This window comes from Hippocampus zosterae, chromosome 4 (assembly GCF_025434085.1).
Source record: "Hippocampus zosterae strain Florida chromosome 4, ASM2543408v3, whole genome shotgun sequence".
Taxonomy (NCBI): Eukaryota; Metazoa; Chordata; class Actinopteri; order Syngnathiformes; family Syngnathidae; genus Hippocampus; species Hippocampus zosterae.
In genome coordinates, this window is record NC_067454.1 from 25,232,857 (window position 1) to 25,257,947 (window position 25,091).

General features: G+C 42.0%; 2 protein-coding genes and 1 long non-coding RNA gene across 6 annotated transcripts in view; 2 read left to right on the plus strand and 1 right to left on the minus strand.

Moving 5' to 3' along the window:
- The first annotated feature begins 1,019 nt into the window (after positions 1 to 1,019).
- LOC127599844 (uncharacterized) overlaps positions 1,020 to 25,091 on the plus strand; it is a 114,452-nt gene continuing 90,380 nt past the window's right edge. Inside the window, exon 1 of the long non-coding RNA XR_007962195.1 lies at positions 1,020 to 1,370. This is a non-coding gene — a long non-coding RNA (uncharacterized LOC127599844). The remainder of the gene's footprint in view (positions 1,371 to 25,091) is intronic.
- Positions 1,369 to 4,386, minus strand: socs4 (suppressor of cytokine signaling 4). Its single transcript, XM_052063982.1, has 2 exons — positions 4,217 to 4,386; positions 1,369 to 2,678 (listed from the first exon to the last, which is right to left on the minus strand). The coding sequence occupies exon 2, from the start codon at positions 2,656 to 2,658 to the stop codon at positions 1,480 to 1,482; it is 1,179 nt and encodes a 392-aa protein (XP_051919942.1). The 5' UTR covers positions 2,659 to 2,678; positions 4,217 to 4,386; the 3' UTR covers positions 1,369 to 1,479.
- The window catches only part of LOC127599695 (C-myc promoter-binding protein-like), a 49,279-nt gene continuing 41,164 nt past the window's right edge, over positions 16,977 to 25,091 (plus strand). For 2 of the 4 annotated variants that reach the window (XM_052063827.1, XM_052063829.1), the window contains exon 1: positions 16,977 to 17,215. The gene's annotated coding sequence lies outside the window, so the exon portion shown is untranslated. The remainder of the gene's footprint in view (positions 17,216 to 25,091) is intronic. The other 2 variants (XM_052063828.1, XM_052063830.1) reach the window with 1 other exon arrangement.

A 25,091-nucleotide genomic window follows, 5' to 3' on the forward strand; every position in this document is an offset into this window, starting at 1 on the left:
AAAGTCGCCCTCACAAGATATCACTTGCTTGTAGGGATGGGCATAGTAATTAGTTGAATGAATGAATTAAGCATAGACTGGAAGCAGCTGATTACAGGAGGATTGAGTTGTGTTCCTACTGCGGTGATCTGTCCTGTAATGTATGTAGCAAATTACAAATACAAATACAATATGTAATTACTCTTCTGAAGTGCAAATTTACTTTGTTGTTTATATTTCTTTCAATTTTCACATATTGTCAACGACATTGTCTAAATAATACGGACACCGATACATTTCTTCGAACCATCTTCGTTAATTCTTACAACAAAATTAAATCAAAAAATGTTTTTGTTGACATAAGGCCTGAACCGCAGAGCCCAAAGTGGAAGAGTTGTCCTGTTTGGCGAGACATGAAGTACATTTAATATTCGGACATTACTTGTGATACTACAGCAAACGTGAGATAGTTTATGCATTTTACTCAACTAATATTCTACAAGGTGACATTAATTAACTTTGACCAAAGTTCATCTTCACATAATTAGTACACAAGAGTGGTTAACGCGGTACCAACGTCATAATTATCGTAAAGATTTATTTGTATGAAAGACATTTCTAGGCCTTCAATGCAAAACCATCAAATCGTCGCTGTCATCGTTTGTCCATTTTTGTCATTAATATTATTATAATTATTATTATTGTTTGTTACGTAAATGGGATGTCTGCCTTTCGGACGAAGAAAATGACAAAAATGGACATGTTCCTTTTTATCCTTGAACCTCCAAAATAGTTACTTTTCAGGAGACCCCAAAACAGCATGTTTGTTCAGCCATTAAAAGAGAGCCAGTCGTTAGATTGATCAATAATTTGTCAAAATACCACCCATACGGGTGGACAGACTAAATTTATAAAATATAATATTGACCAATATATATATACACACACATGCTTATGTGGTTACTCGGGCCAATGTATCCTTTGATGTGAATTGTGCTTTGGATAGCGATTGGCTGGCAACCGATTCAGGGTGTCCCCCGCCTACTTGCCCAAAGACAGCTGGGATAGGCTCCAGCACCCCCTGCAACCCTAGTGAGGATCAAGCGGCTCGGAAGATGAATGAATAACACAGGGCGGCCCGGTAATTGAGTGGTGAGCACGTCGACTTCACGGTGCAGAGGTTCACTTCCATCTCCTGCCTTCCTCTGTGGAGTTTGCATGTTCTCCCCGGGCCTGCATGGGTTTTCTCCAGGTACTCCGGTTTCCCTCCACATTCCAAAAAACATGCATGGTAGGCTGATTGAACACTCTAAATTGTCCCTAGGCGTGAGTGTGAACGCGGATGGTTGTTCGTCTCTGTGTGCCCTGCGATTGGCTGGCAACCGGTTCAGGTTGTACCCCGCCTACTGCCCGAAGACGGTTGGGATAGGCTCCAGCACCCCCCGCGACCCTAGTGAGGATCAAGCGGTTCGGAAAATGAATGAATGAATGAATGAATAATCACAGAGCACAGGCCCCTTGACACTTGATGTGATACTGGCAGAGGTAGTTCCTGAGCTGTGGGGGCAGTGGAAGCTTCTGTATACCCTGGTAGGTGGTGACACTGCAGATCACAGCCCTGCACAGGTGTTGAAGGGGAAAAGGAAATGTTCTAGGTAGCGGCTGGGAAAGGAGGGGTTCAAAGAAGAGACAAGTGGCAGGGTCACTGTAATGTCTCAGCAGCCCTGTCACACTGACATCCCGGTACATGCATGGGTCACGCACATCAAAGCTGAAACGCTTTCCGTTCTGCTCAATGCGTGCGTGCAAGGAACGGCTGTAACGTCGAAAGCTGACTGAGAAAAGGAACTCATCCTGGGCAGAGTCTCGGAGAAGGAAGGTTCCTTCTGGCTGGCCCTCCAGGAGTTCCTCAGCCTCAAAGCGGTTAAGCACCCCCCAGTAGCAGGAGCTATTGTTTATTTGAAGGAGATCGGGGACCAGGATGTAGCTACCGCTATCTTCTGTGTGTTCGTGTGGACAAATGGTATCCCAGTCCTCCTGAGTGATACTTCCAGGCCCAGGGGAACAGCAGATCTCCTCCCAGGAGAGAGGTGTCTGTGGTGGTGAGTTGCATGAAGATAGGTTGTTAGCCTTGACATTAGCCTCAAGGTCCAGGAGAGCACTTGCTTGAGTGGCATTGTTTTTAAAAAAGTGCCAACTGCGGGCAAGTTCAGATTTAGCAGCGAAAGGGCACTTGTCTTGCATGAGCTCTGAGACGTGAATCTTGCGTTTGGACCAGAATAACACAGAAAAGGGACGTGAGGCTCCCTGTAGATAGTGGTGATGAAGATGATGATGATGATGGTGGGGATTATGCGAATGGAAGGGCAAACACTGTCCCACAGCATCCTGGAACTTCTGCCGCAGAGAACGCCTGGACAAGGCCTTTCGGCACACACCATCAATGTCTTCCCCAAGACTGCTGCTGCAGCTACACTTTCTCTCTCTGCGCCTCCTTGGGCAGGATGTGGACCGTACCCCAAGTTCCTCTGAGACCTCCGCCTCCAAGCCTCCAGGACTTGAACTCTTACTAGAGTTCCTCGATCGCTTCTTTCCATGCCAAACATAACTGTCGGCGCTCCAACTCCGAACGCCACATTTGGGACGAGTGTCTGAGCAACGGGGATTCTTCTCAGACATGGTTGCTCCCTCTTCTTTTGCTGTGATATTTAAAAAAAAAACAAAAAAACATATCTAAGCAAGAACAAGAACCTACACAGTAAATTGTTTGTTTATATACATTTAAATGGTTTACACAACCTAAGTGCACTTTTGTTATTTAAATCCAATTTTATATATATATATATTCATTCATTCATTCTTTCATTCATTCATTCATCTTCCGTACCGCTTGATCCTCACTAGGGTCGCGGGGGGTGCTGGAGCCCATCCCAGCCGTCTCCGGGCAGTAGGCGGGGGACACCCTGAATCGGTTGCCAGCCAATCGCAGGGCACACAGAAACAAACAACCATTCGCACTCACACTCACACCTAGGGACAATTTAGAGTGTTCAATCAGCCTGCCACGCATGTTTTTGGAATGTGGGAGGAAACCGGAGCACCCGGAGAAAACCCACGCAGGCCCGGGGAGAACATGCAAACTCCACACAGGGAGGCCGGAGCTGGAATCGAACCCGGTACCCCTGCACTGTGAAGCCGACGTGCTAACCACTGGACTACCGCCCATATATATATATATATATATATAAAAATATTCCCGAACCTTCTTAGCTCATTACCATTTCACCCAAACTTGAGAAATAACAAATGTATTGGCATAACGTTGACATATGATAATGCAAATTAAAACGTCCATCCATTTTTCGGAGATGAGCTGTATTCTAGCGGCCCGGTAGTCGAGTAGTTAGTACGGCGGCTTCACAGTGCAGAGGTACCGGGTTCGATTCCAACTGCAGCGTCCCTGTGTGGAGTTTGCATATTCTCCCCGGTCCTGCATGGGTTTTCTCCGGTGCTCCGGTTTCCTCCCACATTCGAAAAACATGCGTTTGAACATGCTGATTGAACACTCTTAAATTGTCCCTAGGTGTGAGTGTGAGTGCGAATGGTTGTTCGTTTCTGTGTGCCCTGCGATTGGCTGGCAACCGATTCAGGGTGTCCCCTGCCTACTGCCCGAAGACAGCTTAGATAGGCTCCAGCACCCCCCGCGACCCTAGTGAGGATCAAGCGGCTCAGAAGATGAATGAATGAATGAAATGAATGAATGAGCTGTAGCCTATCCTAAATGACTTTGGATGTAGGACACAGGGTATACACTGGACTGGTTGCACTGCAGTCATGACAGTCATCATTGCAATTAAAAAGCACAAAATTACCTACAATTGGTAACCGTGTGGGTCCTGACCCTAAATTTGGACAGCAGTCTTGCTTGGCAGATCATTCAACAATAAGTACTGCACAAATGTTTCAATGCATAAGCATGTCACTCTCTTCATTGTGAAATGTAAAAATAGCTTTTAATCAACTTTTTAAAAGAAAGCATATCTAGAAATGCTGACGAAAGCACTGTGTATTATACTGATGTAATATAGCTTCTTATATTTTTATATTTTATTATTTTATATTAAAATCTTCCTAAGGACTCCGGTGATGGCTTTGGGTCACAGTATTTCTGAACAGACTGCGAGCGGCAGTTAAAGTGATAATGTATGAATGAAATTAATTCAAAAGATGAACGTACCTTATGAACAGTGACGCAAACACAGCTCTTCATCCATGTTGGTTGTCTACACATTAACAGACATGTGCGACCAGCTTGCAATCTCTCCGCTTCTGACAGATGGTAGGTTGTTGTACATCCGATGAAATCACGGTCTCAAATCCCATAGGGGGCGGCAGTTTCCTCCTCTCCGTTGTGGTGTCTCAAGCGAAGAGGTGGAGCGGTGTCAAGCTGATGGGGTGAGATGGGTGGGGGATGAGAAGGTGATCTCAAAGTCAATTGGAACTGTCTTCTAAGTTATTTGTATGTGTGACTGTCGGGGTGAATGCTAGATAGAGATAGATAGACAGATAAATAGATAGATATTTTGATCTCTCTCTCTCTCTCTCATATACACATTAACACGTGTGTGTGTGCGTGTGTGTGCGTGTGTGTGTGCGTGTGTGCGTGCGTGCGTCTGTGTGCGTTCGTGTGTGTGTGTGCGTCTGTGTGCGTTTGTGTGTGTGTGTGTGTGTGTGTGTGTGTGTGTGTACAGTGGACATGACTTGTTGTCGTTGAACTAAATGCCCCAGAGCACACAATAGCATTAGTTGCACACTTTTGGATATAATTTGTGAAACAACGCTGTGAGACACAACATTTTTCTCTTAGTGTATAAGTGCTTTAGTGTGTGTGTGTGTGTGTGTGTGTGTGTGCGTGTGTGTGTGTGTGTGTGTGTGTGTGTGTGTGTGTGTGTGTGTGTGTGTGTGTGTGTGTGTTTTCCTTTGCCTTGAGAAGACTCATCAATAAATCTATATCGAGGCCGATATATCTGATCATGTAGTGACACTCAGCTTCCTCTAAACTGAATATTTAATGCTCTTTGCATTATCGCAGCGACCGGATGGATGACAACTGTTGTATGTTCTTGCAATCCACCTGATCGATTCTATACAGAGACCACGGCACCTTCAGGAACTGGAATTACATCAGGTCAGTGAATACAGCGCAACTCATTTCTTGAACATATTTATTAGGGAATACACTTCAACCTTGAGGACAAAATTTCAAATTGCACAGTCCAGAGACAAATGGACGCAGACTCTCGCCCTCACAATGTGGTCTCAATAATTGTCCAATGGGGATAGTGCAAAGTTTGGTCCAGGAAGGAGCTTCAGCAGTTTGTCTAGTACAGCCAGGACTCGACTGGGGGCTCGTATTAATCCACATTACAGAGGCATCGATCCCACGAGCGGCATGGACGACAGGAGCTACCATGAATAATTGATGCAAATCCGACTGAATGGAAACTACTCCAATTAGATTTTTACATGGACTCTATTGCAGATTCTATTGATATTTATGGAGTTGGCAGTGTGAAACTCTACAATACATTATGGCAGCTTGTTTTCATTCAGCAGTTAATGTAAAATGTAAAATGATAATACCGGTATATTTGTCTTGTATTTCACATACAAAGGAGTTTTGGAAAGCTAAAAGGATGGATGCTTTCATAATTGTTGAGCATTTGCAAATGAAAAGGGAGAAAAAAAACACATAAAGGGCACAATAACAAGGATCGGCAAACACTGAAATGAAACTTGTCAGGTAATCATTCCAGGATGCAACCCGCCTATCACATCAAGTCAGGTCTTCTTATCCCGAGCTACCCCACTTATGGGAAATGGATGGAACAAACGATGAGAAAGGAAAAATGCACTCATCAATCTAAGATGAAATGTTATGTTATATTTAAGTTATCAGATACACCAAATGTGGTTGTTTACACCATACGCAGAATCTTGTTGCATGATTTGTACAGCTCAGTTTTTACACCAGAGTCTCCCTGCTTTCAAATCCATTCCACGAGCACTTCTTGGTTTCCTGGTGAAGATTTTTACCAACGAGCGAGCATTGTGCATGCACAACAAATTATGATATCCTGTTTTGAATATTGTAGGTATTTTCCTTTTGGTGTACGGGTATTCAAATTTAGTTCATTTAGGCCAGATCCACTGCCATATATTGTCGTCGGTTGTATTTTACAGTGCACTATTTTTCTGCAAAATTGACATCAGGGTAATTCAGAAGAAAGTTACAATAAATGTTGATAATACATTCATTTGCATATTCTGGGTGATACCCAGGTTCAGTTTAGCCCATAATAAAAAGACCTTTGATTAATTTCCATTCATTTCACTTGACATGACATCTGAATGTAGTTAAAGGTATCTGGTCATGTCCTCCCTTTAAATCCAAGCAAAGCAGCGACACTCCCTTCAATTTCCTTGCAGTTAACTGAGGTCATCTGATTTTTAGCTTTTATGATCTCATAGTTGCAATACTAATGGAATATGTTCCTTCGACATTAACAGCTGTTGTCATGACTTCAATTTATCTTCAATTTGTTCATGTTTCCTACACATCAGTACTAAAATGACTGTCTGTTAGAAAATGAGCTTGCTTTCAAAGATCACACTATTTCTTCCGGCCAACTATTCTGTGTGTGTGTGTATCTGAGAGGCAGAAGTATAATTGCAGAGAGGGTAAATTGAATCAGTATGGAGTCTGGCTCCACGGGTCTCTTTTGTTTCCATTGATCCTTATCCAAAGACTCCTCTGACAAAACAGCAATGCTGCACCTCTCCCTGTAAAGAAACAGGTCACATTACATGCAACGAGAAAAGTATTCCACCCTACTTCATCAGCGCAGAAACCTGAGATGGGTGTCATGAAGTGGGAAATATGACATGGGACTTTTTTTGTTCCCGTATTTTCTCAATAAAATGTCTTCATATTGTTTGGCAGAACATCAAGGCATCAATTACATTGATGGTTTGTGTTTTTTAGTTCCTTTTTGCAAGTGGCTTCTGGCTGGTTTTCACTTGGACCATACTTGGTTCAAGGGCTGACCTTTGTTCGAATGTGATTGTTGCCTTGCCAATTCATCACACATCTGAATCTTGTCACTGCTTGACATTGTCACGTTGAGCCCGAAGCGACAGAATAATCGCTTCGTGCACAACTACTAGAGGTAAGTGGATCCCCGAAATAGCAGACACAGAAAAGGAATTATGTCACAAAAAATGAGATTTATTATAACACAAAATCCCTGTCTAAACGGACAACAGAAAACGCTGGTCAAAAGAGGGCCAGGAAATAATAACGAGGCAAAGGAAAACAATGGTCAAAAAGAGGACCAGGAAATAACAACGGGGCAACAGAAAACGCTTGCGAAACAAAAACGGCAAGGAGAAAGTTCTTAAGTAAAATACTAATCAAACACGAGAGGAATAGCAAGGCACGCAATAATAGTCAATAGTCATTTAAGTCAGAGATTTAACCGATAAGGAATAGGCGATAGCAAATGGCACGGCGTAGAATACTCGGGCAGTAAGTCGACTGCCGGAGCGCCCAAATATAGCAGGTCCAATTACCAACAAATGGTTGGCAGGTGTGCAGGCGGCAAGCAAGAACGACTGCCCCCTGCTGTCGAATCCGGAACGTGACAGACGTTATTCAATCTGATAAACAAAATGCTCATATTAAAGTTAAGTTTAAAGCAACTGTGGCATGAAATTAAATGGGCGAGTCTGGTTGCGGTGGCTTCATCCTACAAAACATAACAAATATATACTTTTTCGGAACTGACTCACACAATCTGATTAACTGATATAAAACATCCAGATACTGTGATGTTGACAAGCAAGCTGTCCTTTTAGCTTCAAGGCAGCTTTAATATTCACCAAGATACATGAGAAGTGACCATTATGACAATAATAGAATTTCAGTAGTTGCTGCTGTTTCATATACATTTTAGTGAAAAACATTGTGAAGGATTTCGCAGTTTGTATGCATGTCTGAAGTAAGAACAAAAGGTCCCCAATGAACACACCTCATTAGGTGCCCGAAATCCAGCTCACCTGCTCCAGCAAACATGCCCCAAAGAACTTCACTCACGCGAGGCAGCCAGCGACGACCGACCGTGAGGGAGCCAGTGATGACCGCGAGGAAGCCAGCGACGACTGCAGGGAAGCCAGCGACCGTGAGGAAACCAGCGACGACTGCAGGGGAGCCAGTGACCGCGAGGGAGCCGGGAGACGGCGAGCCTGAGGCAGCCGGGAGACAACCAGCCAGCGCGCGTGAGAGAGCCGGGAGGCAGCCAGCCGGCGAGCGTGAGGGAGTCGGCGACGACCGCAAGGGAGCCAGTGACCACGAGGGACCCAGTGATGACGGTGAGAGAGCTAGCGACGACAGCGAGGGAACCAACGACGGCCGTGAGGGAGCCATCGACGACCGTGTGGGAGCGGGAAATTCACATCCCAAAAACATGAACTTCCAACCCTTTGAAGATATTGACTATAAGCCATTCGATCCCGAGAACAATTTGGACCCAGACAATAACTTCTTCAACAACAAACAAAGGGTAACAAACTCTGACTATTACCTGGATGAACAATTCAACACTAATATAAAATTGGAAAATGCACTTTCGGTAATACACTTAAACAGTAGAAGTCTCTATAAAAACTTCACAAAAATTAAAGAATACCTGACTAAATTCAATAAATTTAAAATAATTGCCATATCAGAAACTTGGCTTGATGAAGATAAAACAACTGAAATGGAAATAGAAGGTTATGAAATGTTTGCAACTAATAGAGAAAACAAAAAAGGAGGGGGGGGTTGCAATATATGTAGACAAAGCACTTAAATGCAGTAAAATCGAGAGATATAGAAAACCTAATGGAATGTCTAACCATTGAAATACACAATAAAAAGGCATCAAATATCATCATAAGTTGCATCTATAGGACACCAGGAACATGTATTGACACATTCAATAAAAAACTAACAGATATGCTCAGTTACTACAACGATAAGAAAACACGAATAATATGTGGTGACTTTAACATTGACTTATTAAACCCAAATAGACACAAAAAAACAACTGACTTCATAAATACTATGTACAGCAACAGCTTTTTCCCAGTAATCCTGAAACCTAGCAGAATAACAGTTGACACGGCCACATTAATAGATAACATATTTATAAATAAGATTGATCATAAAATGGAAAGTGGACTTCTCATTAATGACATAAGTGACCACCTGTGTGTTTTTGCAGTTTTTCATAATTATTTCGATAGAAAAGCTAAATCAACAACTTGTATAACAGAAATAAGACTAAGAAACCAACGTTCCATCGATGCCTTTAAGCAAGACCTAGAAAAACAAAACTGGACCGAGGTCTACTCAAACGAAGACCCAAATACAGCGTTTGAAGTATTTCAGTCTACCATAATCTCCTTATATGATAAACATTTTCCATTAACTAAAGTCTCCAAAAAGTATGAAGACCCAAGTAAGCCATGGATAACGAAAGGCATAGAAAACGCATGTAAAAAGAAAAACAATTTATATAAATTGTTTTTAAAATTCAGAACTGAAGAAGCAGAAAAAAAATATAAGACCTATAAAAATAAACTAGTAAATATTATAAGAACCAGTAAAAGAGATCATTATCATGCACTATTAGAGCAGAATAAAGGTAACACACAAGAAATATGGAAAATACTTAACCAAGTAATCAGAAATAGTCCTAAAAAACGGATTATCCAGAGTATTTTATCAAAGGCAAAAATACTATTTTGGAAAAAACTGCAGAAATAGCAACTGAATTTAATGAGTATTTTGTCAACATCGGCAGTAACCTAGCAAAACAAATTCCTGATCCAACAGACCTGTTTGAAGTGGATAGATACGTAGAAAAAAACTCCTCCACGATGTTCCTTACTGCAGTAAAACAAGAAGAAGTATCAAATATTATAAAAACTTTTACAAATAAAAAGTCAACTGATTGCTTTAATATTGATATGACAATAATCAAGCAGATTATAGAATATGTAGTGCGACCTTTCACACACATATGCAACCTGTCATTCAAAGCTGGTATCTTTCCTTCAAAAATGAAAATTGCTAAAGTTATTCCAATCTATAAAAGTGGAGAAAAACATCTGTTTACAAATTATAGACCAATATCACTACTACCACAATTTTCAAAAATATTAGAAAAACTATTTTCTCGGAGACTTGATAGTTTTATACAAAAGCATGCGCTGTTAAGTGAGAATCAATATGGCTTCAGGGAAAAACGGACCACCTCAATGGCAGTTATGGAGTTTGTGGAAGCAATAGCCGCTAATATAGACAACAAAGAATTTACTGTTGGGGTTTTCCTAGATCTAAAAAAAGCTTTTGACACAATAGATCACAGTATATTATTGAAAAAACTAGAAAGATATGGCATTAGAGGTGTAGCTTATAAATGGATAAAAAGTTATTTAGAAAACAGATTTCAGTACGTGCAACTCAACAATAAAAAAACGAATCAACTGAAAATCACTCACGGAGTACCTCAGGGGTCAGTGCTTGGTCCAAAACTATTCATCTTATATATAAATGATATCTGCAAGGTCTCAAAACTATTTAAATGTGTCCTATTTGCTGATGATACAACTTTCTACTGTTCTGGAATAAATCTGAAACAGCTCCTGACAACCGTAGAAAACAAATTAAACAAATTAAAAAACTGGTTCGTCAGAAATAAATTGTCACTTAACCTGAAAAAATCGAAGTCAATTGTTTTTGGCACAAGACCAATCAAACACCAAGCTAAAATTATGGTAAACTCAATTGAAATAGAAAGAGCGTATGAAACCAAGTTTCTCGGATTAGTAATAGACTCAAAACTATGTTGGAAACCACATATCGATAACGTAAAAAGAAAAATAGCCAAGACCGTAGGGATCCTCTACAAAACCAAGGAAGTGCTAAATAAGAGATCCTTGTACACATTATACACTTCATTATTATTACCATACATGACCTACTGTGTGGAAATATGGGGAAATGCCTGCAAAACAAACACACTCCCTATTCTCAAACTACAAAAAAAGCAATTCGAATTATTAATAGATCAAAATATACGGAACCCACAAATCCACTATTTATTAAATTAAATACGATGAAATTTTATGACCTGGTTGACTTTAAAATCGCCCAAATAATGTACAAAGAACACAATAACCTGCTCTGCCAAAACATTCAGAAGTTTTTTGAAATTCGAGAAAGCAACTATGAATTAAGAGGTACCAACTTATTCAAAAAACTCAAAACAAGAACAAACATCAAGCAAAGAAGTGTATCTAGCAAAGGTGTTAATCTGTGGAATAATCTCGAAACGGACCTAAAAATGAGGAAATCGCTTACTGAGTTCAAAAACAAATTCAAAAAAATAGTACAATCAACCTACACCAATCAGAGTTAAAATGATAAATTCTAAACATTAAATATAATGATAAATCAGAACTAAGTTGATAAATAGAGAAAGGTATTGCAATATCCATTATGAATACAAGAGAAAATTGACACAAGAGTGCCAGGGTGAGGATCTATATAATCCCGATACAAACCAAAAGTTGTGAAAATATCACGGTTAAGGGTAAAGTATGAGCCTTAATGGAGACTTCTTCTTACTTTTTCTTACTTACTAAGAAGTAGAACAACAAAATATTAATATCATGTGACTTACATTTAATGCATTATACCCTTAAAAATTCGACATTTTTGATCTACCTATTTTAAAATGTATATGTAAAAACTAGGATTAAGGTGTGGTCGGCACAAAGGCAGACATACAGTATGAATTTATCAATATGTTCATTTTTATAGTGATGAGGCTGTCTAGAATTTGACTGCACCGTTAAAAAAGATCTGCATATAATAAATAAGAAGTGGGGTCATCATCTGCAAAGGACATGTGAGCTGCTATTGACTTTTGTGGTATTTATTCATGTCTCCATCTTTTCTGCTGCCAGTAAGTATCCAGAGCAGTCGTTCCCCTCTGTCACATTAAAGACTGTAACCCAAGCCAAGGCTGCTCGCTCAAATGGACACCCATATACTCTATACTCCCTTAGATATAGGGTATACTTCGGGCGAGATCTAGTGTTATATTTCAATCTATGTTGTGGGACCTTTTGAGGCCTCAAAAATGCTAATCCAGTGTAGTTATGATATCCTGCGTTGCTCACAGCATTGTGGATAAATTAATGAGCAGTAACAGTAAGTTACAGTTTCATTGCATTCACGAAACTGTAACATTTACTTTGTGAATGCAAACACTTTGTTTTTCTTCGTTCTACTTTCTACCCCCAGTGTTGCTGCTGTAGACTGTAAATTTCCCCAGTGTGGGACAAATAAAGGATGTCTTAATCTTAACAAACATACAGTTGACTGTATACACACACATGCACACACACACTCACGTCAAAAGGTTTTACACGCTTTCTCATGCTATTGTATGAGCAACTGTGTCCAAACTTTTGATTGGTAGATGTACACTACTCATAAAAAGTTAGGGATATTTAGCATGTAGGAGAAATTTATGGAAAATGTAAAAAAAAAAAAAAATCACACTACAGGTAGTACAATGCTATTTTAGTGGATTTAAATGAGGTAGAAGCAGACCGATTCTGAGCTCCGCGGACTTGTGTGATGTATGTCATATTTCTTTCAGGGGGACAATGAATCATTGGAGAAATCCATTCATTGAACGAATTATTGTCATTATCATCTTCAAAATAGGGAGCACAGTGCTGACTGGTTAGCAGATCTGCCTCACTTTGCAGAGGTTTGAATCCGGACTCCGGCCTTCCTGTGTGGAGTTTGCATGTTCTCGCTGTGCCTGTGTGAGTTTTCTCCAGGTACTGGTACTCTAGGTTTCCTCTCACATTCCAGAGACATGCATGGTAGATTCATGAAGCACTCTATATTGTAGATAGGTCAAGGTGTGATTGTGAGTGTGAATGGTTGTTTGTTTCTGTGTACCCTGTGATCTGGCCAGGCCAGCGTCTGTTGGTAGGGGTGGCCTGAATCAGCGGAATACTGGCCCCGAGCTATCGTTAATGTCAAATGCTGCATTGTGGTTAAACAGTAAAGATCCAGTCAAAGAGCCAGTAATCATGTGTCGTGGAATTCATTTAAGAGCATTGCTGTGACTGGTTCTCTCATGGAATCCCATTTGATGAATCAATGAAGTACAGCCTATGCATATGCTTTACATTGCTCAAACCTCAAACATTATTTATGAAAACTTGATTCCTCATTTTTATTTTTATGAATGTTGAATAATGCGGGTCACATCCCAAGTATTCATGACGTTAATGTGATTTTAGTTGTTCCGTGCATGAAAGAGTTAATCTCTTATCTGATATACAATCCCTGACATCCGTTCAGCCTCCCAGTACAGTAAGTTATTGATATGATCACATCCTGTGTGTTTCCTGACCTTGAAATGTGTGCAGTGATACAAGAGAGCAGGGGTGAGGATGTTGTAGTGTTTTGATTTTGTATTGCTCCAGCATAACTGTGTAAACATTTCTCAAGCCAACCAACCAAAAAAAGAAGAAAAAAAATCAATACTGAGGAAGAGAAAATTCCAGTAGCTGTGTGAGTGAGTGCACCTTCCTGTGTCAAATGACAGAATACTTTTGGGGTGGTTAAAGTCATTTCGGTTTTGCAATTATGATTGTCACGTTGAGCTCGAAGCGACAGAGTAATCGCTTCGTGCGCAACAAACTGGGGATAAGTGGATCACCGAAATAGCAGACACAGAAAGTAACTTTGTCACGAAAATGATATTTATTACAACACAAGCCCCCCCCCCCCCCCCCCCCCCCGTCTAAACGGATAACAGAAAACGCTGGTCAAAAAGAGAACCAGGAAATAATTATAACGAGGCAACAGAAAACGCTTGCGAAAAAAACAAAGTTTAGGCAAAATACTATAATTACACATGAGAGGATGTCTAGGAACGCAACAATTATCAATAGTCTTTAAGGAAGTGTTTAACCGAGTAGGAATAGGCACTAGCAATGGCACGGCGTGGAATACTCCGGCAGTGAGTCGATTGCCGGAGCACCTAAATATAGCAGGTGCAATCACCGATAAATGGGTGGCAGGTGTGCAGGCGGCAAGCGAGAACACCTGCCCCCTGCTGTCAAATACGGAACGTGACAATGATAATGCGTTCATCGAGTAGGTATGATAAAGCATGGTCAGAGCTTTGCCTCCAAGACAATAGACAGAGCAAGCCATGCAAAGACATTGCAAGAATCAGCAGGTCTATGAGGAGAGGCTACAAGCTGTTAATCACTAAAAGCATTATATTATAAGAGCTGCATTTGAAATTCAGCTTCTTCAAAAATATTAGCATTTATTACTGTACTTGATTAGAACTCTTATAGGCCTACTGTACTCACTGCCGCATACAGGGTGGTGTCTCAAATAATTTGGCTAATTTATGAGTGGTGCCCTGCTCAATGCTGAATGAAAACATCGTTTCTAAAGGATGATAAAGAAGAACAAGATTATGTCTCACATAGATAACCATTCAGTGAACCTTTACAATCTGTGGCTGGCGGTGTTGCTATCTGGCGTGTCAGTGTACAGTACTGTTTTCAATAATGACTTTGCTTTTCATTTGTTAAATCACAATCGAGAACTTGTGTTTGACCAATGGAACCAGCAGATGACACCAAAGAACCATACATTAAAGAGGCAAGGTAGACTCTTGACTCGTCGCCGGCAAATCGCTGGGCCCCAACAAACTAAGAATATTCGCCTCTTGGCATTTCACATCACCGCAGAGATTACTGGTTACAGAATTTAAACATTTAGTGGTCTTTTTGACACGCAGAAGAGGAGGGAACGGGTGACAAAATAAATTAAGTGGAAGTTGGTATGAATTGTAAACCCGAAAACAAAAAATAGACAGACAAAAAACGCCTTTTCCCCCCACACCGCAATACTTTAGAATAATAATATAATAATATTGTTATGTGTGTGTATAGAGTAACACACTTTAAAACAGAACACATTTTAATGAGATTCCAAAAGATGTTTATCATATACAAAAGACAGCAACTAATGTAGTGCAGGGTGTTCCCACACAGTCCTGTAGATTTGGGAGTGAACTACAGTACATCCTGTAGATCTGCATGATTGAGTGGGAATACTATGCCAAGTCAATAGCCCACTCATAATACTAGCAGGAATAAACCTCAGTAAAAAAGCAACATTTGGAATGACAAGATAACAAACTAATTAACACGGAACAGCCATGCACTTTGGAATTTGTTTTCATTCTACTCGTATACACAAATTAAACTTGAAATTTGATTTTTTTCCAAGTGCAAATGTAAGTCACCATATGGAGGAACAAGTAAGTAAAAATGTGATTTATCTATTACACCACAATGCACATTATTACAATATTTCATCATTCATTATCCTTTTCAGCCTGTTTCTTTTCTTAGTTACTGAATGCAGGGCTCAAAAGAGAAACTCCATGTAATTACAGGGCCATCTTACTGAGAGCAGTGACTAATTCAGGTTCACTTTTCATTCGTTTAGTATGTCTGTATTACAGTGCTATTCAAGTGGGTAAAAAAGACATGTACCGGCATAGTCCTAGTCAGGGTTTAAATGAAATAAAATTCACACCCATTGAAAACAACGCATGTCACACTCAAGCAGCCACGAATCTAAGTAAAAAGCAATATTTTGCTGATCTGAACTTATTGATTCCATTTTCTTTGCAGCGGCTTTCCTTTTGCGTAGTACTGATAGTCGAGCTCATGCGCTGATTTGCTAGCTAATCGCCAATCAGGGTGATCAATTGTCACAGACGGCAGACGTCATTTTGCAGACTTTGATCAATGGCTCATTCATTCAAATCACATCTAAAAAGCACAATGCGACAAAAGTCTTAGTTTTTCACAATTCCAAATGTTGCTTTATACTGAGGTTTGTTCCTGCTTGTATTGAATGTGTGTGCATGATTGGTATGTGTGGACTTTGTATCATGAAACCATGAAATAAAATGGTATCATTAAAAAATTACTTTTCAGCCATGTTATTTGCTTGATTTGATGTGAAAGTAATGATCTTGACTGATGTTGATTGTAACAAGTGAATGTTCTTTACCTAAAACGGATTATTTTAGAGTTTGCATTAAGATTATTTGTATATTTATTCTTTAAATATACAGCTAATAGAGGAAAAACACACTTGTGGCAGAGTATCAATGGGGTCTAAGAGTACTGCATCAATGTGAAAATAGCAGAAAAAAAGCACAGATAAGTACCGTATTCACCCTTTGTTATAGGTGTGGCCATGGCCACTCTAAGCCACCCTGTAGCTGCGCTCCTGCACAAAGATCATGTGCTCAACCAATCTCAGTCAATACAGTACCACCCCCCCTCTCAGTACCGTTACTTAGAAATCACAAAATGTTTATTTTTTTTTTTTGTATCTTGTTATGAATAATAAGTGACATTTCTATTTGTGCGTTCAACTAGACAACCGTGTGGTGGTATGCGTCAGTCACCTACATTTAAGCCCTTTCATCCCGAAGAAGTTACCCGTTGATTAAAAAGTAACGAGCCAATTTCGACAAAGTAAGGACAAACACTATATATAAGTAAAAGTAATAAGTCGTCTGAACTGGCAGGATACCTGATGAAAATCTACGGTAACTAAGTATTCCAAATATCCTGTGAAACATGTTATCAAAATTAAGGTTTCCTTCCAAGTGCAATTTGTTGGGCTTCCCTTTCATACAAATAAGAAAATTTGTGGAGGAAATTGCGATTAACCTCCAAATTGAATGCTGAGGGAATAAGGTCATCGCAAATGTGTATGTGTGCGTGCGCATGTGTATCGCGTGCGTGTATGTGCGCGCGCTGGCCAGCGGATTCCTCCCATCACAACCAAAATGGCGGCTGAGCGGACAGCCGGCCCGGCTCGCCGCGATGACTGACAGGCGAGTAAAAACGTTTCGCTTGGCCGGACTCTACATAGTCACATTCTGGGACGACTGACCATACGCACGAATGTACATAAGTGCAGTGGCACCGGTAGATGACACCCGACGAAGCTGCGCCCGAAGGACTAAAAATAACGTTTTCAACTGGGGTAAGTAGGGAATGATGAACCTAGTAAGTGCAGCTGCTGCCTGTTTTCTTGAACAGAATTTCTCTGAAGCGTACGAGCGAGTCTCGCCATCTGTCACTGCTCGAGACTGAATTTCGTTCTCCTAGCAGAGGATGTAACGTGTGCTCTCCTTGCTATCTTACTACAGCGTGTGCCACAGGTTGTTGTAATTTGTAACTTGAATTGTTGAATGCTTAAATCACCTGGACCGATGCAGCGATTAATTCAAGTCACGTTGTAGTCAATCCAAATGGCTCCATCGTTGAAACGTGTTAACTGTTTTAACCCCCCCCCCCCCCCAGCATATTGTGGTGTAGTGCTATAAATACATCAAAACACCGTGGAAACCCAGTTGCTTCAGGTTATTTTAGGGTGATGATGTTAGAAATCCGTCTCTTGTTCTAAACGCAGTAAGAATCAATGAGCAAGCTACTTCTGAGTCCTGCAGTGACTTAAAGGCTGCCGAAATGTTAAAATTAATTGCCCCCCCCCCCCCATCATATTTAACACATTGTTCATATACATAGACGTGTCTAATGCACACTCCTTTGATGATGCATGAATCAAACGAGGCTTTGAACAGGTTGTTGAGTACTCTAGTTTTGTAACTAAGAGAGGCAAGGTTTCTTATCTGGGATACTTCTACTCCTGTCAGTGTATACCTGAGCAAAACACTGAACCAAAAGTTGCCCTGGATGGGCTGTCATCAATGTGTGAAACAAATGTTCAATTTGCTTTTGCAAAGAATATGACAGGTGCAAAGTACTCATCCAGAATGACAAACGGCATTTTGCAACCTTTATGTTGCCAAATTATTCGGTTTCGTTGAAACTTATCTTCTGAGGTTACCTTTTTACTCCTGTTCACCTATGAGATTACAGTGTTTTTCTGTTTGAAATGTTATCTCTGTCAGATCTATTATCGTGTCTGAAAATAATCTAAACCAAATTACAGCTCATAACGCTCCATTTAGTGAAGAAAGTCAAAGGATCAAAATGGCTTGATTATTATTTTTTTTAATATCACTTTGTAGTATTTGGATCTATATCCAGCAGCTAAAGCACTTAGATTCACCTTTTGGCAACAAGCTTAAACACACTGGCCAGTCTTGAGTATTTGACACCTTTTTCACCCAGTGTGGGACGAATAAAGGATATCTTATCATATCTTATTTTTAAGAACCTATTGTTATTACTGTACCCATATAATTGTTCTAATGGCACTTACCCACTAACGAATCCCAATCTAAAAATGTTAAGAAGCAGCTGTCCTACAATTCACTATGTATGGGTATTCATCTTTCTGCACTTGTAAAACAATATGAAATGCCACAACCCCATCCCCCCCCACCCCCGCCTCCCATATATGAGAATTAGCAGTTATGATTTAACCATTTAATCTCAGGAACAATGATTAATGTGCTTGTTCATATAACCTAAATTGGCATCATCGCATTTGGACATGCCACATTACCTTAAAGGCTACTGAAACACACACACCTTTTGTCAACCTGACTATAATAAATTTGCTATTTAATGTATTATTTTGATCCCACTGCGATTGGCTGGCAACCGATTCAGAGTGTCCCCCGCCTACTGCCCGAGGACAGCTGGGATAGGCTCCAGCACCCCCCGCGACCCTAGTGAGGATGAAGTGGTTCGGAAGATGAATGAATGAATGAATGAATGAATGAATGAATATTTTGATCCCACAAGAATGATTTCAGTTCAGTCTTCCACATGTTAGAATCCGATCTAAATATGATTTATATATTATGCATTATAATGCAGAACAACTTCAAATTAATACATTTTTTTTTAACACAACATTGTTTTACTATTTTCTATTAAATGTTCTGGATAGCACTTAAAAGTTAATGTAACATTTTCTTGGATTTGTTTACAGCAACTGCAATGTTTTCATGACAATGACTACAATGCTAAAGTGTTACGAATATTTTTAATGTCATTCACTCTGAAATTTCCCAGCATTTTCAAGCCTGCTGAAAAACGACACCAACTTCTTTTAAAGTAGATGCCAAAGGGTGCCTCTGGACTGACTGATTGCATTCCTCCGCCAATTTATTCGTTTGTAAAATATAAGAATGGGTGAAAATTAAAAACAGGGTCTTGGTTGGAAAATGTCATAATGGCTTAAGATCAAAATGAAGATCAAAGGCTGGATCATAGTTGAACTCAATGATGCCATCATGAGGTGTGCATGATGTTCTGAGCAAGACATGTGCATGCTCCTAATCAGATATCCCTGATGTCATCGTAACAGTCCAATGCCTCCATGAGCTTTGCTTTGTTTCTGAGGATAGCTATGAAATGTTGTGGTGATCAAAAGGCAGCATAGTAATCCATTGATTTCTCCCCTTGGCCTGCTGATGAAATTAATTTGCAACATGTGTGCATGGGCCAATATTATATTCAGATGGTATGATAACCTTGAGCAAATATCTTGAAGTATCACGGTAACAGCTCCAAAATAATGTTTTTTTTCAAACAAAATATAGAATATGTTTTACATTAAATGAGGAAGTAAACAAAAAATTCTCTTCCCCATAAATTGCTCTTTGCTCTCTGGAGAAAGAAAGGATCTGTTTATATTTATGATCCAAAACATACAAGCTCATCTGAGAAGCATGGTGCTAGGTATTCTTGCTGCTGGAGGCTGTAAATTTCCCCAGTGTGGGACGAATAAAGGATATCTTATCTTATCTTATCTTATCTTAATGCCATGTCTTGGGCTAGCGTGGCTACTTCTGGAACAGGCTTTTATTGATGATCTAAATCAGGATAGGAGCAGTAGAATCAATTCTGTCGTCTACAAAAACATTTTGTCTGACAATTAACAGAAAAATGCATCCCATTTGATCAGGAGAATTTCCATCATGCAACAAGACAATGATCCAAAACACACTGCCGACACAACAAAGGACTTAATCAGTGGAAGAGTGGAGTGTCTTAGACTGGCTAAGTCAATTATTGGGACCTTAACCCAATAGAGTATGCATTTCACCTGCTGAAGAGGACACTTGTTTCAATGTTTGCCCCACCATACAAAAATACAATACTCCACATTCAAGATTTCACCAATTGTTTCTTTAGTTTTGAAAAACAAAAAAAAACAATCTCTTTACCTTCCCAAATCCAATTAGCTGATTTGTGGCCTCTCATGCAATTGCTAATCTGGCGCAAATCTCTAGTGTACAGTCTGCATTAATTCCAACCATAGAGCCAAGTTATTTGAAACGGTCTACTCAGATTCTATTTCTGACCAGGAACGCCTGTTCTTTGCCTCCATTCACCAATGCAAAGTATTGGCGTAGGTAACGTAAACAGCAAAATTGTGTCTGTATTCCTTTAGAGCAGAGGTCGGCAACCCAAAATGTTGAAAGGGCCATATTGGACCAAAATAAACAAAAACAAATATGTCTGGAGCCGCAAAAAATAAAAAACCTTATTATGAAGGCGGGAGATGATGATATGGTCTATCGCCTTCCGGGTTCTTCCATCAGGGCTATACCAGGTCCAGTGATGGATCTGCTTGCGGGGGAACCATGTGTCGGTGATACATAGGTTATTTGAATGGCAGAGGAGAAGCAGACGTTTGCCGTTATCATTTGTGGTGTTATCGACAAAGGTGGGGCCAATGGGTTGTGTGGGGGTTTGGTGAGATGGTCCTTCTCTGGAGGAAGAAGAGAAGGTTGCATTGGCGTCCGTGAGGATGATGACGATGTCATGTGGTGGGGTTTGGCTAACGACCTGATGGAGTTGGTCGAAGAAGGTGTCCTTCACTGTATCATCGGCGAGTTCTGTGGGGGCATAAGCAACGATGACTGTCATCTTGCCATGTCTGTGGAGGAACCGTGCAGACAGGAGTCGATCGTTAATTGGGATCCAGCTGATAAGTGATTGCCGTGTATGTTTGGACATGGCCAGCGCAACTCCATGGAGGGCCGTCCGGATTTCAGGGCCACTCCATATGAAGCTGTGTTCTCCTGCTGTAATTTCGCCGCTGCCTTGCCATCTTGATTCACAAAGACCCGCCATGGTGATTTTGTAGCGGGAGAGCTCCAAGGACAGCAGTAAAGGAGCTCCAACCCGAAGAAGCGTTCGGACGTTCCATGTGGCAATGCGCGTCTTCAGGCGTAGGTCAATCCGTACTCGTTGGTCGGGGGCGTTCCTATGTCTTGTCTCGGTTTGGGCAGTCTGGTTTCTTCTGGTCGGTTTCGTAACAATTAATTTCTCCTGAGTGGGTTGTTGGCCCTCTGCAGGATAGTCGGATGATGGGGCTGCCATCTCAGCGGCGTACCGACACACCGTTGGGACCTTGTTAGTCTCGAACCTCCCCGAAGACCGGCCCGCCAAGGGAGACCCTACCTGGAGCAAGCTCCAGACGGTAACGCTCTCCCGATCATTGGAACACACAAGCCTCCTTGCCACGGCAAGGCCAGGACCCACAAGGAAGGCCAGGACCCACAAGGACCCGCTGGCGATCCTCTGTCACCAACTGCAGGGTCTTCAGAGGTGCACAGTTGGGCAACACTGACCACCGCCTGTTGGTTGCCCAGCTAAGACTTAAAATACGACCAGACCCATCTATCAGGCCACAGCCACGCTTAATGTCTTCCAGACTCTGCGACCCCACCATCGCCTCCGCATATCGCCGCTCCATCACCAACGCCTTCACCGCTCTGGCCGTTGATGACATCGCAGACTGGGAGACTTTCAAATTAAAGGTCAACCAGTCTGCCCAGGACGTATTGGGAAGATCAAGATCTCTTCCCAAACAACCATGGATCTCACAGCCGACCCTCGACATCATTGACCGCCGCCGTGCTGCTCGCCTGCGCGGTGATATCACAGAGTACCGGAGGCTCAATGCAGCACGGAATGCGGCAATTGCAACTGACAGGGAGAGATACTGGGGAGAAGAGGCCGAACGCATGGAATCAGCAGCACAGCACAACGACCTTAGACAGGTCTTTCAAATGCTGCGCCAAGCCCGCATCGGACCACACATCAAGACTGCCCTCATGAAGGATGCCAGTGGAAATCGCATCACCACTGAAATAGACTGCCTTGAACTCTGGAAAGAGCACTTCAGCAACCTCCTTCATCACCCTCCAGTTCCCACCGACCTCCGTCTTGTCACTGCTGCCAACTCTACCACCCCCAACCCCAACTGCAAAACTGACCCAGTCACAATCGACGAGGTCAGAGCAGCAATAAAATCACTAAAAAATCACAAGGCCCCTGGAATCTGTGCCATCACCGCAGAGCTGCTCAAAGAAGGTGGTGACTCCATGGCCCAGTGGCTCACCCACATCATTAACCAAGTGTGGGTGGCAGAACAGCCCCCCACAGACTGGACCCGAGGCATCATCCTGCCATTCTGGAAGCGGAAAGGCGACAAGCAACTCTGCAACAACTACAGAGGAATCTCACTGCTCTCCATACCCGCAAAACTGTTCACCCGGATCCTTCTCACCCGCGCCCTTCCCGCCATTCGAAGCCATCGCTGCCCCCAACAAGCTGGCTTCATGCCCAACCGGTCCACCATAGATCACATCTCAGCAGTTAGACTCATTGTTGAGAAGGTTAGAGAGTTTCGGAAGGACCAACATCTTTTTATTGCCTTCATAGATCTCAAAGCCGCCTTTGATACAGTCGACCACCTCTCCCTTTGGAACATTCTGAAATACCTTGGAGTGCCACCCAAAATAACCACATTGTTCCAGCGACTCTACAACAACTCAGAGAGCTGTGTTCGTGTGAATGGGAAGGACTCAGAGTGGTTCCCCATTAACAGCGGGGTCAGACAGGGCTGCGTGGCCGCTCCTGATCTATTTAACTCTGTCATTGACCACCTTATGATCCGAGTCCGGGAGCAAATCTCAGGCGTATCGCTCGGCAACTTCCACCTGACCGACCTTGAATACGCTGATGACACCACCCTGTTCAGCAACTCCCTCCAACACCTCAGCAGTGCCCTCTCCATATACCAAACAGAAGCAGCAAAGCTGGGCCTCCAAGTAAGCTGGCAGAAAACCAAACTTATGTATATCGGTGACGGACCCAACCCCTCCCCCCTGATCTTTGGCACAGACGAAGTGCAATTTGTCAACTCCATCATCTACCTGGGCTCCACTATTACCAGCAGCGGCGATCTCAAGCCAGAGATTGACCGCAGACGCGCCCTCGCGGCCGCGGCAATGCAGTCACTGTGGCGGCCCCTCTGGCGCCACCACTCAGTGTCCCAAAAGACCAAGAGACGCATTTATAACGCAGCAGTTTTTCCCATCCTCCTGGCCATTAAACAAGACCCAGGCCAAGAGGATCGACGGCTTTGACAGCAGGTCACTAAGAACCATCTTGAACATCAGCTGGCACCTCCATGTTTCCAACTCAGACCTCCGAAAACATACCCTTCAGCCCCCTGCATCCCGACTGGCCGCTCAGAGGCGCATCCGTTGGCTTGGTCATCTCCTCCGATTACCCCCGGAACACCCAACTCGTGCCATCTTCTCATTTGATCCAGCGACAGCCGGCTGGAAAAGGCCACGCGGCAGACCCCACACCAGATGGCTTGATGTCATCAGAGAAGATCTCAAACACCAGGGCCTTACCCTGGAGGATGCAGCGGACCTGGCCCATGACCGTGGTCATTGGCGGACCCTGGTGAAGCTGATCGGCTCTACGCACTGCGACGACCCAGCCGAAGGAGACTGGGCCCCGCGTCGCAAGAGCATTATTATTATTATTATTATTATGAAGGCAACACATGCTGTGTGTATCCATATGAGCTATATTAGCCTGCTATCAACATGACTAAATTGGCTACAAATACACAACGAGCATTCATGAGTAAAAGTTTTTTTCCCCCCTGCAGTTCATCCTGTAGTGTCCAAACTTTTTTGACGAAAGATCTACTTTTCGAACAACCAACCTCCCGCGATCGACCCGTTACCCCACACTCCCGCATACGCACACACTTAACACACGCATGCCTTAGTGAGCAATAGCCATAATGGCCGTTAAGATGAATGAGGCACAGGACGCACTTTCGCAGCGTGCTAACTATCGTAGCTCATGTGTACCGTTTAAAAATGCTTCTTCTCGGCCGCCCAGATTCCCATTCTTTGCAGGTACCCTCGATGAAATGAACAAGAAATGCAGTTTTTTTTAAACAACAGCCCCCTGACTGACATCCCACCCTGCTAATAGAAACGTGTGTCGCAGGCTATGACGCAAATATTACTTGACGAAATGTTGACATTTAATATTTATTCGACACATTTTTATAGCATCGGAAAATATTAATGTTTGTGTCATGTTTGTCCTCTGACAGAAACCATATTAAGACAAAAAATATATTTCCCTCCCATCTTTTTCCATTTTCAAACATTTTTGGAAAAAGCCACTGGGGGGCTCGAGAGCCGCATGTTGCCGACCCCTGCTCCAGAGCAACTTTTTTTGAAGCTCAGAGCTACTTCTTGGCTACTGATTTAGTGTGAAGGGATACTAGTTTTATTCATACTAACATAATAACACATTGTCTCCAATTAGCAAGGTGACAAGGGGCCGCCATATTGATGGCATTTTTGAAAAAAATAAATGTCATTTTCTATATTGTCAAACCTAGCAGAGAATCAAAGAAAGTGTTCTCAGAGTAGCAGACAAAATTAAAGGATTGATTGTGGCTGCGGACATCCGTATAGCAACATCAACATTGAAATTTAGCCTATATAGGTGCTGACATTGAGTTCAGTTTCAGTTTGTTCCTTGGGACCTCCAGCAACAGTTAATATCCAAAATGTCATGTAACACTGAGTTTTCAGTGATCGATT

Bases quoted from the DNA above. Each gene is read 5' to 3' on its own strand.
- socs4 (XM_052063982.1), bottom strand. From the start codon at position 2,658: ATGTCTGAGAAGAATCCCCGTTGCTCAGACACTCGTCCCAAATGTGGC.